Here is a 15784-nt window from a genome sequence, read left to right as displayed (position 1 = left end):
ACAGAGTTAATAAGACTGATTCTCCTCCCTTTTTGTCCATCATACTTTGTTCTTTCCTTCCCTCCTTCTTCCCTTTATCTCTCCTCTCCTTCATCACTCCCCTATTTCTCCTCTAACTTCTCCCCATTCTCACTCTGGCACCCAATTCCTCCAGCATCCGTTGTTTCTACTGACTTTGCTTTTGCAGGTCAGATCCAGGCAGACGCAGAGTTGCCCCGAGATAGGCTGAGAGCTGCAGGGACCTCCCAGGCTAGAGCTCGGTGTGAACCGTTGGCAGTGAGAATTCACAGGAAGAAGGGACGCTTCCCAGCTTCTGTTTGTTGCCCCTGACTTGGCTTGATGGCTACAGGGACAGAGGTCAGTGCTTGTGTTTTCGCTAAGGCTACCCGGGGTCAGAAGGATCAATCGCTCCACTTTCTGGGCCTCTGAAAGGCCATTTGTGAATTGAAGAAACTGAAACATTCAGGCATTAAAAATTTAGAGTGGGGCGCCTGGGTGGCTCAGTTGTTGGGCATCTGCCTTCGGCTCAGGTCATGATCCCAGGGTCCTGGGATCAAGTCCCACATCGGGCTCCCTGCTCGGCAAGAAGCCTGCTTCTCCCTCTCCCGCTCCCCCTGCTTGTGTTCCCTCTCTCGCTATCTCTCTCTGTCAAATAAATAAATAAAGTCTTTAAAAATAAAAGTTTAGAGTTTTCTCAGCCAATACTTTTTCTCCCCAGTCTTCTCAAGGTGGAAGTTGGTCAAATTAAATCACCAAGAGATCTGCACCTCTTAAAAGATGTGGAAATATCAAAAGATATGAAGTGTCAAAGGCAGCGAAGGTGGTCGTCTTAGAGTCCCACCCCCTGTCCCAGGTAATAGTTGGATTTTTGACTTGCGTGTTGATGAGATGACATATTCCTTCCTTCGCAGGGAGGAGAAAGGCCCAAGTCACAGAAGCTCTAGGACGGCTGGTTCTATGGCAGAGAAGTTGCTTAGGTCTTGTGGGTGCCAAGTTGTCTCAGACACCCATGGTTGTGTGTGGGCTCAAGGGCATCTTCCTGGAACACGAAGGTGGGGATAATGGACACTGGCACTCCCTGGGAAGGCGCACATTCCTCTACATGCTGTCCCCTCTGCCGCACCAGACACTGGAATTATCTGGTGGAGCAGATGACGGTGGGAGCGTGGGCAGCAGTGGCAAAGCCTCCAGGAGGATGTTGTTTCAGGACTGGCTGCCTTCGAGAAGGCTCTGGATTAGGGCCATAGCCAGCCTGGATCCAAGGCGTCCTCAAGGATAAGGCAAGAGTACACAGAGGCTTGGACAGAAATGTAAGAGCAGGGGGCTCTGGGCGGCTCAGTGGGTTGAGCGTTTGACTCTCGATTTTGGCTCAGGTCATGATCTCAGGGTCATGAGATCGAGCCCCGAGTCAGGCTCTGTGCTCAGTGCTCAGTGGAGAGTCTGCTTGAGATTCTCTTCCTCTGTCCCTCCTCCCATTTGTGCACTCTCTCTAAAAGAAATAAATATTTTTTTTTAAAAATGTAAGAGCAACAACAACAAAATACAGCAAAATCATCACTCTCCTCAAATTCTCAATACATGTAGTTAATGGATTTAAAGACGTCAAAGGAGATTAAAAAACAAAAATTTAGATTTGATGTCAACCTTATATTTTTAAATCGTACTCTCACGTTTGTAAATTGAAGGAAAGCTGCTTCTCCTGCCGCATCTGTCCTCTGGTGGTGAGGAGGATAGGAGATGATGAATGAGAAAAGGCGGTTTACAATACACCGGAATGGCGTTATGAACACAGCGGACCTGCACCAGCAGCCTGTGTCTCTCACCTGCAGGGCAGAGAAGGAGATCCCCGGAGTCCGGCGAGGGCGGCCCCCACGTACCTGGGAAGATGGACTGAACCCGAAAAATCTTTCAGGTAGCAGAGACTCGAATCTCTAAGTTGGGGTTCAGGTAAACAAAGAAGTAGTTTTGTTCTGGAACTAGGATGAAGGCATGTATGGAAGCCATACAGAGTTCTGTTTCCTTTTTGATCAAAGAAACTGAGACTGAAGGAACCTTGTGGTGAGCATGGGGACAGACAGTAGGGAATGGAAGAAAGTGGAAAGCAGTCGGAGAGAATGGAGTTCTTATCTCTGAATGGAAGCTTACTGTGTGCTTCTGAGAGCTGCTCGAACAAAGGGCCACAAACTAAGTGGCTGAGAACATGGCAATGTATTGTCTCACGGTCCTGAAAGCTAGGCATCTCCTTGGCCCTGCTCCCTCTGCAGCCTGTTGGGAAGGAGCCTTCCTTGCCTCTTCCCACGTCTGGTGGCCCCAGACCATCCTTAGCTCGTGGCAGCCTAACTTCAATCTCTGTCCCCGTCTTTACGGGACGGCCTCACACGACGCTCTTCTTACGAAGAGCCTACTCTAGTATGACCTCATCTTAACTAATAACACTGGCAGCAATCCTGTTTTATCCTATTTTAAAATAAGGTCACATTCCAAGGTACAGAGGGTTAGGACTTCAATATATCTTTTGGGGGGAACATAGTTCAGCCCACAACACCCTAGAACCTGGTGCAGATCATTGCTTAGGACTCCTGCTTATGTCCTTTAAAAACTGCTCCATCTTGACTGGGTCGCAGAAACAGTGACTGAGACAAACTGATCTGAGTCTCACCCTTTGCTGCCCTCGGCTACTTGTGAAAGGCAGCAGGCCTATCTTGGGTCCAATACAGAGCCTGGTCAAGCTGTTCAGGATCTGATCTGTGACTTGGTTACTCAGAGGTTACCTCTGAAGTCTCTGATAAAATTGTGTTCTATCATTTTGAATAAAAATAGGTCATTAACATATCAAGAAATCTTTCAGGAAGGATCCCAAAGTATTGGCTCAGATTTTACCTAAAATGTCAAGAATTGACACCTCAGTGGGTGGATTTTGGGTGATGGAGCCAGTTCAATAGGCCAGAAACATAACATTTATGGAGGGAAGTATACACCTGGAAATTTGTCCAGTGTCACATCAGAGTGCTCCATGGGAGAATTTCAAATTAACGGTGGAAGAATTAGGGAGGAACCAAAGCATTTTTAACATAAGAGTGATGTCAACAAAGTTGATCTTTAGAAAATTATACAACAGAGGGGCTCAGCCGGTGAAGCATCTGCCTTCAGCTCAGGTCATGATCCCGGTGTCCTGGGACCGAGCCCCCAGCAGGCTCCCTGCTCAGCGGGGAGTCTGCTTCTTCCTCTCCCTCTGCACGCCCCTCATGCTTTCTCTCTCTCTAATAAATAAATAAAATCTTTAAAACAAATCATACAGCAGAGGCAGAGTGTGGGGAAGGAAGGAGACAAGCGAGCGGGCAAAAGCAAGATTCCTGGAAGCAGGTCAGGGAAGCGGGCTCTGGAGGACGGAAGGGGAACTGTGGCTCCAAGATACCGTCCAGCGGACCCGAGACGCGTTCCTCCTGCCGGCGTGCGCTCCACGCCTTCACTTCCCGCTGCTGGAGGCCGAGACCCACGGTGCCCGGAAGGTTGTCCGGAATGTTGGAGCAGGAACCTGGGCAGTTGGCGTTTCAGCCGTCGGACCTGCCGCTGAGCTGTCACGGAGCGTCTCCCCGTGACTGCAAGACGGGCACCTGGACAGGTCTCGGTGAGCCGAAGCAGAGCCAGGGGTCGACGGCTCTCATTTCGCCCTCACGTCCCCGAGCTCTCCTCCGGCCTCAGTTTCTCAAGCGTAAAGCCGAGTGTGGGAGTGGCTGCTTCCCTGTGCGCTGCGCGGGTCTGAGTCCTTTAGAGCAATGATCCCTGCTCCCAGCGGCCCTAGCAGGCCGACTCCAGTAATCAGCCCGATTTTACAGATGGGAAAACCAAGGCCCAGAGACACCAACTCCGGCTGAGCCAAGGAGCTAGTCAGGCACGCACAGGTCTTGACGTCAGTGGTCCCTGTCACCTCACAGGCTCAGCTCCAGCCATTTGTGTGACCTGAGACCGGGGAGAGGCCAAAGAGCCCGCAGCGTGCCCAGGTCTGTGCCCGAGCGCGCCAGGCAGCACCGGGCGCAGCGACCAGGCCAGGGGACTGGCCTTTGAGCAGAGCTCGGGAAGCTGCGCAGCGCCAGGCCTGGCTCCCAGGGGCTCCCCGGAATTCCGCCCGAGCCTTCGGGTCCGGGAGCCGAGCGCGCCCCGCGTGGGAAGCTGCCAGCGCCGGGCTGCGAGGGCCGCGCGCCCCGAAGGAAGGCGGGTCCCCCCAGGGCGCGAGGGGCTTCAGCACAGCCCGGCCGGCCGTGACACCCGTGGGCGCCGCTCACAGCGGGCGGGGGGCGCCTTCCGCTCGCTCCCGGGGCCTCACCGCAGGGCTGGGCGGGAGCGGGGCAGGGGCGACCGCAGCGAAGGGGACTGCAGCCCGGGGCCGTGCCGGACTCACAGGTCGGGGCTTCGTCCCGGCGTCTCCCGTCGGCGGACGTGCCCCCGCGGGACCTCGCCAGCAAGCTCCTGGCAGGGACCCGGTGGCCGGGCAGAGCGCGTGACACACTCCGGCCCCGCGGCCGGGCTCATCGTTAGGAAACAGTGTGCTGTGACTCGGGGACGAAGCCTGAGAGACGGGGCGGGGGGTGAACGTCGTCCGGGACCACGATCCTCAAACTTCACTGTGCACATACATCGGGGGACGGTCTGATTCGGATTCCGGGGATGCGGAGCGAGCCCCTAGGAGGCGCGGGCCCCTTGGGGAGGGTGGACACGGCCCTTCTGGTTCCAAGGAGAGAGGCCTCCACCGCCCCCCGCGGGGACACGTGCACGTCTCCTCCCGAGCGCACGCGGGCTGGGGGAGGGGAGGCGGCGCGGCGCGGCTGGGGGAGGGGCGCGAGGGCTGCGGAGAAGGCCAGTGGGGAGGGAGGGGACGGGAGGGGACGGGCCGTGGGGAGGGGGCAGGTGCGTGCGCGTGCGTGCGTGTGCGCGCGTGCACGCTGCTCTGCGATTGGAGCGCGCGTCTTCGCTCTGATCCCACCAGGGCCTCAAAAGGGGCCGAGGCGCGCGGGGCGCAGCAGACCCGCCTGGCCCGGGGCGCACGAGCCATGCTCCCGCAGCTCTGGGCTTGGTGGCTTTGCCCGCTGTTCCTGGCCCGCCTCGCCCAGCCGACCCAGAAGATGAAGGTGAGTGTCCCGTTGGGGACCCAGCGGACTGCAGCACCTGATGCCCGGCCTGGCCTCGGGGGACGCGAGGAGTCCTCCCTCGTCCTCTCCACGGCCGGGACCCGCCTCCCGAGCTCCGCAGACCCCACCGCTGCGTCTCCCAGGCGGGGGCCCCGCGAAGCCGACTCCCTTCCGCGGACCTTCGCCGTCCCCGGGCGGTCGTGGAGCCGCAGGTGGACGGAGGGCCGAGGCTGCTGTCGCGCCCGCCCCTCCGCCGCCGCCGCGGCCCCTGCTCTGAGCTCGGGGCAGCCTTGTGAGTCCGGGAATCGGGACACGCAGGGGCAAGGGGAGTGGGAGGGAGGGAGGCTGCCCGGCTTCCCCAGAGAGCTGAGACCCGGGGCGGGGGGAGAGCAGCTAGCTGATGCTGGAATGTACTCTGGGGGGTGTCAGGGTCGGCGAAGAGGGGCTCCCCCCTCCCCCGGGGGATAATAAAACCCAGAAGGCCAGGGTAGCTGTTGGCCAATTTTAATTTTAGGGGAGGTGGGGTGGTGAGTGGGGTGGGGGGGGTAGTGGGGGAGAACAAAGCTCGGACCAGAGTAAGAGGATTTGCTCTTAGGTTTCGGGGGGGGGGGGCCCTAGATCGCCTGTTGCCCTTGGGAAAAGACTCTCCCCCCTGGAGGTCAGTAGCCACCCTGTAAGAGACGTTAGTATGTATTTGCCTTAGGACGCAGGGTGGGGATTCCAGTGGGTGACGTGAGGTACCAACAGGTTTTAACTTTAAAAGCAGACAAATTCATTCAAAAACTCAGCCTCACTTGTGGATTTAAACCAGTTACATGTCTTTTATTGGCTCCCCCCCCCATAGAAGGTGGAGAATATCCGTGGTTGAGTGCAGTGATCCCCAGACAAGAATCATTTGGGGGGCTTGTTAAAGCACAGGGTGCTGGGTCCCACCTGATGTGGGGCAGTGAGCGAAGAGTCAAGAAAGCTTTCTTGAGACGTTTTCAGTGCAAAAAGATGCTTTATTATAGCACAGGGACAGGAGCCGTGGGCAGGACGAGCTGCACTGGGGCTGTGAGGAGTGACTGATTACATACTTTTTAGTTAGTGGTGGTTACGGATAGCATAAATGTCTAAGGAATTTGGAAGCAAGGCTTCCAGGACCTTGAGGGGCTAGCTGCTGTTAGGATAAAGTTATTTACTACTGCCTAGTAAAACATTAGTCATGAGACCCTTAAGATGTGTATCAGTGGGCCATGTGCTTGGAGGATTGCTGGTTTTACGGTTACAAAAGTGAAGTTACACTAACCAGAGCAAAGCTATAGTGGTAAAATGTTAAAGGAGCTGTAGGAGTGTTAAAATCTGTATGCCTCAGGAACTCTGCCTGGAGACTGGGAGCTGAGCTGAAGCACAGCCCGCCTTCATTCCTTTTCTCCAATCCCCACCCACAAAGTTTCTGAGTCAGCGGATCTCAGGAGAACCGGGGACTTGCATTTCTTTTTTTTGTTTTAATTCAAGTTAGTTAACATATAGTGAAGTATTGGTTTCAGGAGTAAAATTTAGTGATTCATCACTTACATACAACACCCAGAGCTCATCACAGCAGGTGCCCTCCTTAATGCCCATCCCCCATCTAGCCCATCCCCCACCCACCTCCCCTCCAGCAACCCTCAGTTTGTTCTCTTAACTATAGAGTCTTACGGTTTGCCTTCCTCTCTGTTTTTATCTTATTTTATCTTTTCCTTCCCTTCCCCTATGTTCCACTGTTTTGTTTCTGAAATTCCACGTATGAGTGAAACCATACGGTAACTGTCTTTCTCTGACTTATTTTGCTCAGCATAATACCCTCTAGTTCTATCCATGTCGTTGCAAATGGCAAGATTTCATTCTTTTTGATGGCTGAGTACTATTCCATTGTGTATATATATACTGCATCTTCTTTATCCACTCATCTGTCGATGGACATCTGGGCTCTCCTCATAGTTTGACTATTGTTGATAATGCTGCTATAAACATTGGGATGCATGTACTCCTTTGAATCTGTATTTTTGTATCTTTGGGATAAATACCCAGTAGTGCAATTGCTGGGTCATAGGGTAGCTCTATTTTCAACTTTTTGAGGAACCTCCATACTGTTTTCCAGAGTGGCTGCACCAGCTTGCATTCCCACCAACAGTGTAGGAGGGATCCCCTTTCTCCGAATCCCCGCCAACATCTGTCATTTCCTGACGTTAATTTTAGACATTCTGACTGGTGTGAGGTGGGATCTCATTGTGGTTTTCATTTGTATTTCCCTGATGATGTGGAGCATCTTTTCATGTGTCTGTTGGCCATCTGGATGTCTTCTTTGGAGACGTGTCTCAGGAACTTGCATTTCTAATATGCCTTGGTGACACTTGTTCAGGTCTTCAAACTGCTCTGAGTGCTCTGTTTTTGGGTCCCTGGGACGTGTAAGATGATGCTCAAAGACCAGCATTTGTAAGACCATCTCCCCTCTCTGAAATAAAAACAAGGCAGCCTATGGGGGGCGTCCAGGCCTATGTCCGCCACTGCTGCCTGCTTGGGGGCAATTCCAGCCATAGAAAGCCATCTTGTGAATAAAAGGCTGCATTTTTGAGTATCAGATCCCTTCAAACTGGAGCAGAACGGACCTCGGAGTCGGAAAGGTCCAGCCCTTCCTGTCTACAGTTTTCTTGGGATTCTACATCCCAGTTTACGGGGCGATATCCATTGAGAGACCAAAGCTGGGATCATCACAAAGTGCTTGTCCTGCCCCCCCCAGGCTTTTTTTTTTAAAGATTTTATTTTTTAACTAATCTCTACACCCAACATAGGGCTCGTACTCACAACCCCGAGATCAAGAGTCGCACGCCCTACTGACTGAGCCAGCCAGGCGCCCCCCACACAGATAGGATTTTAACTTACAAGACACACATTCTAGTGGTGGCCTTGCCATAACTAAAAATATTACTGGAAAAAGTCTCTTTGGTTCTTAGAATTTCGAGGTGTTACATGAAAGATCTCTGAGCACTTTGCAAAAGTCCACGCATGCTGGGGGTTATTGTTTATCTTATTATCACATCATTGTGGTTTTGTTACATTCCAGATGGATTGCTACAAAGGGGTGACGGGCACCATCTATGAGTACGGAGCCCTCACCCTCAATGAAGAGGAGTACATTCAGTTCAAGCGGTATGCGGGCAAGCACGTCCTCTTTGTCAACGTGGCCACCTACTGAGGCCTGACAGCTCAGTATCCTGGTAAGAACTCAGGTTTCAACTCCTCTGGAACTAGCTTTGTCAGATGGCCATATTCTAATTCCGGAGGTTTTCCTAATTTATTATTGGGAGGAGCGGAGTGAGGGGGGGATAGGTGATCATGGGAGTCTGTCCCCCTAAATCCTGTCACAGCTCCACTCCTTAGGAGGCCAAGAGAATTATCTCCAGATTTGAGAAATAAGATTCTCCCAAAGATTTAATCAAAGACCACCAGGAACGTACCTATCACTGAACAAGTGGGGTTTGTTGCTCGATGCCCTAAGGGAGAACGTATACTGTAGGGAACCATGGGGCTTCTCATTAAGAAAGTGCTAGAAAGAACTTATCTGAGAATCTGGGCTTGTGTTAGGTGCTTTGGGGAAGGATTCGAGGAATTGAAGCTTTGCACTGAATTGGATGCTGTCAGGAAATGAGGAAATGGGGAGAATTCTGTGACTGTGATTCAGATATGTCTTAATAAATCATATCTACAAGGTCGTAGGAATAAAGCGCTAAAACTGTAGCTGGTAAAGAAGCAGAAGTCACTTACATTGTCAAGAATAGAGAGATGCTTGGCCATTTTTGCAATTTGGACAAGGTTCATGTTTTGTCTGTGTTAAAATATGGTTATGGAGTGGTCTTGTTTTTGTCTTGACTTATCATAATCACTGTGACCATGATGTTGTGTGATACTGATGTCCTGTGAAATTGGTTGTTTTTTTTTTTTAAGATTTTATTTATTTGTCAGAGAGAGAAAGCGCGAGCACAAGCAGCGGGGAGCGGCAGAGGGAGAGGGAGAAGCAGGCTTCCTGCTAAGCAAGGAGCCCAATGTAGGGCTCCATTCCAGACCCTGGGATCATGGTGGGATCATGGCTCAGGATCATGACCTGAGCCGAAGGCAAGGCGCTTAACTGACAGCCACCCAGGTGCCCCTGTGAAATTGTTTAACAGGAGAACACAAAGCCCTAGCTATGACCCCAGGCCAGAGTCTAGCTTTCAAGGGGCTGCCTTTATCCTTCTCATTGGCGACTTCTGGGAACAACAGCAGAGAGGACAGATCTTGGATCTTTTGGAAAACGCTCTTGGATTCCACAGCACCCCCCCCCCCCGCCCCCCGGTGACAGAAAAGAGGGAAATGTAGCTTTCTCGTGGGTAATCTTTAGTGTGATGGCTATTTGGAAAGATGCTCCATCTCCAAATGTGGCCCGACCTTCTTCTAGATGACTGAGGTGGATTTTCTTTGTGCACTCATGGGGAAGAATTTGGTTTCCATGTTGATCCAGAAAAGGTTATTTAAAGTTTCAGATGGATTGTAATAGAGATAAATGCAGTTTCTGACATGGCACAGACTTAATTTTTCTGCTTTTTTAAAATGCTTTTTTCAAGATTAATGCAAAAGGTTAATTGTACCAGATGCCACAAAGAAATGAGTCAAAATAATATGTGAGCAGTTTTTAAGAAAATTTTCCACATGTTGACAATGGTATCTATTCAACTGATCAAAAATATAAAGTCCCATCAATTTGTCTTTTTTTCCCATCCATTTGTCTTAATGGGATTTCAGTGATAAGAAATTCAAGAATTTTCTTTTTTTAACACCACTTAAATTTAAGTATATTGCAATCTTACCTCTAAGATACATGGCTCACTAAATTTTGATATTTTTAAATTAACATTCAAGGGCTCCTGGGTGGCTTAGTCGGTTAAGCGACTTGATTTCGGCTCAGGTTTTGATCTCAGGGTCATGAGACTGAGCCAGTGCGAAGGCTGATTAAGATTCTCTCTCTCCCTCTGCCCCTCCCCATCCCGCTCACACTGTCTCTCTAAAAAGAAAAAAAAAATGAACAGTCAGCAGATGCCATGGTCTGAATGTTTGTGTCCCCCCAAAACTCATATGTTGAAATCCCAGTGCCCAATATGATGGTAACAGGAGGTGGGGCCTTCAGGAGATGTTGAGGTCATGAGGGTGGAACCTCCATGAGTGGGATTAGTGCTTTTATAAAAAGAGACTGCATAGAAGCCCCCAGCCCTTGCACCATGGGAGGACACAGTGAGAACCCTGAAGTCTGCAGCCTAGCAGAGGGCCTTTGCTAGAACCCCACCATATTAACACCATGATCTTGGACTTCCAGAACTGTGAGAAATAAGTTCTTATTGTTCACAAGCCCCCTGGTCTATCGTATTTGTTATAGCAGCCTAAAAGGACTAATACAGAGGGGGCTGCTTGATTTAGGGAAAAGTTATATTGAAATAGCCCCTCCTGGGGCGCCTGGGTGGCTCAGTCGGTTAAGTGTCTGCCTTCGGCTCAGGTCATGATCCCAGGGTCCTGGGATCGAGCCCGGCGTTGGGCTCCCTGCTTGGTGGGAAGCCTGCTTCTCCCTCTCCCACTCCCCTAGCTTGTGTTCCCTCTCTCGCTGTGTCTCTCTCTGTCAAATAAATAAAATCTTTTAAAAAAAAAAAGAAATAGCCCCTCCTTCAAAGAACAACAAAAAACAAATGGTTCACATTCACCGAGAGAACCTAAAGACTTTTTAAATTTAATGGTGAAATTGTTCATAAAAAGATACTTTCAGAAGTGCAGATTATAGGAAGATGTGACATTTAAAAGAATTTTGGGGTCACTTTGTATTTATTATTTTTATGTATAATCAACCCTAGGGAGAACCTGAAAAGCTACAGACTAAATATTTATTTAATTTATATAAAATCTCAGCATCTAATTGTAAGAGCCTAAACAACAGTTTAGTATCATTTAGCAAGTAGGGGCTTCCCTCCCTTCAAAAAGTTAAATTTGAGGGGCACCTGGGTGGCTCAGATGGTTAAGCGTCTGCCTTCAGCTCAGGTCATGATCCCAGGGTCCTGGGATCGAGTCCTGCATCAGGCTCCCTGCTAGGCGGGGAGCCTGCTTCTCCCTCTGCCTCTCTCTGACTCTCATGAATAAATAAATAAAACATTAAAAAAAAAAGTTAAATTTGAAAAAAATATAGTAAGTTTAAAAAGTCATGATATATAAACAGCAGTTCCATGGAATGTGAATCTGCTTTTAAATCTGTTTCAATTTAGTTTTAATTTAAATTTGTGTTGAATAAGGAATATATTCACACTGAAAATTTAAAAGATGCAAAAGGGTTTAAGAGTAAAAACTTCCAGGGGGCGCCTGGGTGGCTCAGTTGGTTGAGTGCCTGACTCTTCGTTTCAGCTCAGGTCTTGATCTCAGGGTTGTGAGTTCAAGTTGGGCTTGAACCCTGTGTTGGGCTCCATGTTAAAAAAAAAAAAAAAAAAAAGGGGCGCCTGGGTGGCTCAGTCGTTAAGCGTCTGCCTTCGGCTCGGGTCATGATCCTAGGGTCCTGGGATCGAGCCCCGCATCGGGCTCCCTGCTCTGCGGGAAGCCTGCTTCTCCCTCTCCCACTCCCCCTGCTTGTGTTCCCTCTCTCGCTGTGTCTCTCTCTGTCAAATAAATAAAATCTTTAAAAAAAAAAAAAAGAGTGAGAACTTCCACGTTTCTTCTGTTTGGGTAACCAGGGTTATCAGTTTATGGTGTATATTTTCATAAATCTTTAATGTACAGGCAAGCAAATCTCTCTCTCATATACGCAAGTACACACACAACTGATTCTGCACCTTGCCTTTTCACATAATACAGTATCTCAGATATTCTTCTCTATCGATACGTGATGAGTTTCCTCATTTATTTGAAGCCACAGTTTTCCTCTCTGTTGCTGTGACGTAACTTACTAAACTAGAACATGAGAATTTTAAAAAGTGTCTCATTCAGATTTTACTCCAGACGCGGAAATTGAGAGTTGAAGGCCTTTGCGGAAGGACTAGAAGCAGGGTCTGCTGAGTGTTTCTGCCCTAGGAAGGACGTATTCTTGATGGTGAAAGAGGAAGGCGAGTATGGATGGTGACTGAAGAAACCTACAACGACAGGAGGGCGCTGCCGTTTAAGCCGAGGGCTTTAGGGGAGACGGCAGCCGGTGGAGCTGAGTCTGGGTGGGGCCGGCAGGCACTGGGACTGAGTCAGTGGGGACTGAGGGTGGCTGATGGTGGAAACACGGTGCAGGCCTAGACAAACAGGTTGGAAGCCCTCCCGGCATCGCTAAGAAGCAGTTTGGAGTTTGTAGCCTGGAATCCCAGCGAGTGGCCCAGGGAGATGGCATCAGTTAGGTCACTACGGTTGACAGGAGGGTAGAGGATGCTCTGGAGCCGGGCTCAGACTCCTGCTTCCCTGCACAGCGCCCTGGGGAGGGGACCAAACAGTGCTCCTGGGAGGATGACTGGGGCGTCCGCTGTGTCATCGTGGGCACAAAGGGGCAGGGGGAGCAGGTCCGTTTTGTTTGCCTTCTTCTTAAAAACGTTTGATCAGTCAGTCGATCCCCACTAAGGAAGCTGGCCTGGCATTTAACTTTTAATTCCCTTCAGAATCCAGCAGGCCTCCCGCCCCACCCACGGGCTAACCCATCTGTGCTCTCTGGGGGCGCCCCTCCTGGATGGTGCAGTGGGGCCACGTAGGGAACCGCCACACGAGAAAGGTGGCAGCTATCTGGGTGTGTTTCTGGCAACCTGTGTTCTGGCTTTGTGCTCTGTAATCTCGAACCTTCCCCTTACAGTCCTCACTTTGCGTGTGATGCATGGACACCTGCCGAGGTCCCCCGCTGCTCCAGGCCGGGCTGCCCACGCTGCTCATTGTCTCCCCGCAGAACTGAATGCACTGCAGGACGAGCTGAAGCCTTCTGGTGTCGTCGTGCTGGGCTTTCCCTGCAACCAGTTTGGAAAACAAGAACCAGGAAAGAACTCAGAGATCCTTTCTGGGCTCAAGTGAGTGCCGGCCCGGGACCCTGCATAGGCCCTGTCAGGACTTCCCTTCCTCCTTCTGCCTGGAGGCCTCTTCTTCTGGAAGCTTCCGGGGCGGGTGGTGGATCATTGGGTTCAGGAACATCATTGTGAAGCTTCGCGTGCAACCTTGCGTGGCTGGCGATGCCCAAGCGTGCACTCCGCCTCGAGTTCTTGATGGTGACACTAGGGGAATACGGACGGGAAAAGCAGTGCAGGGCAAAGGAGGGGCTGTGGGAAATAGAAATGAATCGGGAATCCTGACCTTCAAATACTGCCTTCCAGCCTACTGGCTCCCTAAAGCATGAAGTCCTGACCCCCAGACATCTTTCTTTCCTCACCTTCCCTGTCTACCGTCTCTCCCTCTTTATCTCTAACTTCCTTTTGTGGAGTTGTGGTGGCCGTTAGCAAACTCCTTGTCCTAACCTGGACCCTCTTGGGAACACTCTGGTTCATTGCAGGTATGTGCGTCCAGGTGGTGGCTTTGCCCCCAGTTTTCAGCTCTTTGAGAAAGGGGATGTGAATGGAGAAAAAGAACAGAAGGTCTTTACCTTCCTGAAGGTGAGTGACCACCCACCTGCCTTGAATTAGTCAGGTAGGTAGAGATTCCCCTGAAAGCATGGGGCTCATTTCTAGGATTGAGGTTGGACTCCTTGGAAAGAAATGCTCAGATAAGTTCAGGAATCATGGCAAGATCCGTTGTGAGCCGTGAGCTTCAAGTACAGGCAACCGAGCGTGGCAGCTGTGATGGGGACCGACGCCCATACTGAACCGCAATGATTGGTTCATTCGACCATCGGTCATAGAATCTCTCGTAGGTGCGAGAAGCTGTGCCACACAGGGAGCCCAAACCTGCTAAGGGGCCCAGCCCCTCCCTGGGGGACCCCTATGCAATCGGGGAGACAGACATGGAGTACAGAACGGAGAGTGCCATGTGGTAATTGACCGGGGAGCCACTGAGTGTTAGAACCGCGGAAGACCACAGAACCACCCGAAGTCCTCTTAGGCCACTGGTTCCCAATGCTGGCCTGCCAAACGAGTCTGGTCCTTGTTGAAATTTTCATCCATCCATGGCAAACTGAAAAAAAACCCCACAATGTGGGGAGTTTTTCGCAAAGCCCAATTTATTGAATATAAAAGGCCATCATTTATTTGGATACTAAATTAATATTTGGTTAAATCATACAAATTACCATTTGTGTGGAACAAAAATGGTGATACGATCGATTTTATTTTCTTCAACCTAATACTTAAAAATCTGTTAATTTTTAAATTTACAGTTATAGTTGACTTTTGATTTTTCTTATTGTCAAAATAAATGTTGGTTATTTTACATTAATCTCCAAAAAACAGTTATTGAACTTTTACCAGACTATGAAGCCCAACTCTGGGAACGACTACTCTAAACCAAACCATTTTTTTTTTCAGCTAAGAAAACTGAAGCTATAGAATGATATGACTTATCAAAGAAAACAGAAGATAGTATTTTACTGACGCACCATGATATAATCCTGGGAGGGGCAGACAGGGAAGGGAGGAATATTTTCTGTTTACTGTCATACTGTCTAGCTCTTGGTTGATTGCTAGTTGCTATGTTGGTGATGTTGCATTGAAATATCTGTGGTTCATTGGGAGCATGTCAGGTAGTTAATATGTTGAGACGCAGATGGTGAGTAGACTCTTCTAGGGTTGGGGATAAAACTGGATCACACAGAAGCAGGAAAAAAAAACCTACTATTTTTCCTATCTCTGCTCCAGAACTCCTGCCCTCCAACCTCTGATCTTTTGGGCTCAGCAAGCCAACTCTTCTGGGAGCCCATGAAGGTCCACGACATCCGCTGGAACTTTGAGAAGTTCCTGGTGGGGCCTGATGGAGTCCCTGTCATGCGCTGGTTCCACAAGGCTCCCGTTAGCACGGTCAAGTCAGACATCCTGGAGTACCTGAAACAGTTCAAAACCGAGTAGAAAGGGCCGGAGACCGTCAGAAGTGGCTACCTGCCTCCCACCTAAAGAACATGCTTAACACTGGATCCATCTTTCCTCCACGTTCCTTCCCACCCAGTGTCCCTATAACCAAACCATCCTGTATCACCCAAGTGTGTGTGTGCGCTGGTGAACATACGTTCATGAGTGTGTTTGAAAACAAGGGAAAGAACACCTTTGTCCCCAACTCTCTGCTCCCAAAATTTCAAGTTTTCCCACTCCATCCCAAAGGAAATACATATTTCAGGGTAAATGGTTCAGACGACCCAATGTCCCTAAAAAGGCAATGCCCAGAAGTTCTGACATCTGTCCTTTCTCCATCCTGAAGGTTTAAAGAAGCAGAAACTGGACGACTCTCAAAAGATCCCCTTTGTAGCCTTTCTCTCTTCCAAGATAAACCTGCGTTGTTAAGCTCTTCCTCTCCCAAATGCAATCTTCGCTCCCCCTGATGCCCTGTAGTTCTCTTTCTTACAGGATCTCTGAAGGCTGGCCTCACATGAAAGGAGGGGCATCTCCATGATGGTGGGTCCCAAAACCCCTCTGGGTCGGACCCTACCAGAGCCTTCCTTGGTGCCTGTCCCTTGTGCATTCAGGCCACGGCGCCTG

The 15784-nt window shown here is 50.1% G+C and overlaps 1 protein-coding gene across 1 annotated transcript; it reads left to right on the top strand.

Moving 5' to 3' along the window:
• Positions 1-5048: 5048 nt before the first annotated feature.
• Positions 5049-15160, top strand: GPX6 (glutathione peroxidase 6). The gene is made up of 5 exons (XM_036089248.2): positions 5049-5126; positions 8212-8365; positions 13063-13180; positions 13657-13756; positions 14954-15160. The coding sequence occupies exons 1-5, from the start codon at positions 5049-5051 to the stop codon at positions 15158-15160; spliced, it is 657 nt and encodes a 218-aa protein (XP_035945141.1).
• The last annotated feature ends 624 nt before the right edge of the window (positions 15161-15784 follow it).

The sequence above is a fragment of the Halichoerus grypus genome, chromosome 9 (assembly GCF_964656455.1).
Source record: "Halichoerus grypus chromosome 9, mHalGry1.hap1.1, whole genome shotgun sequence".
Lineage (NCBI taxonomy): Eukaryota > Metazoa > Chordata > Mammalia > Carnivora > Phocidae > Halichoerus > Halichoerus grypus.
Note: the sequence above shows the minus strand (reverse complement) of the source record. Positions and strands in the feature narration are given on the sequence as shown.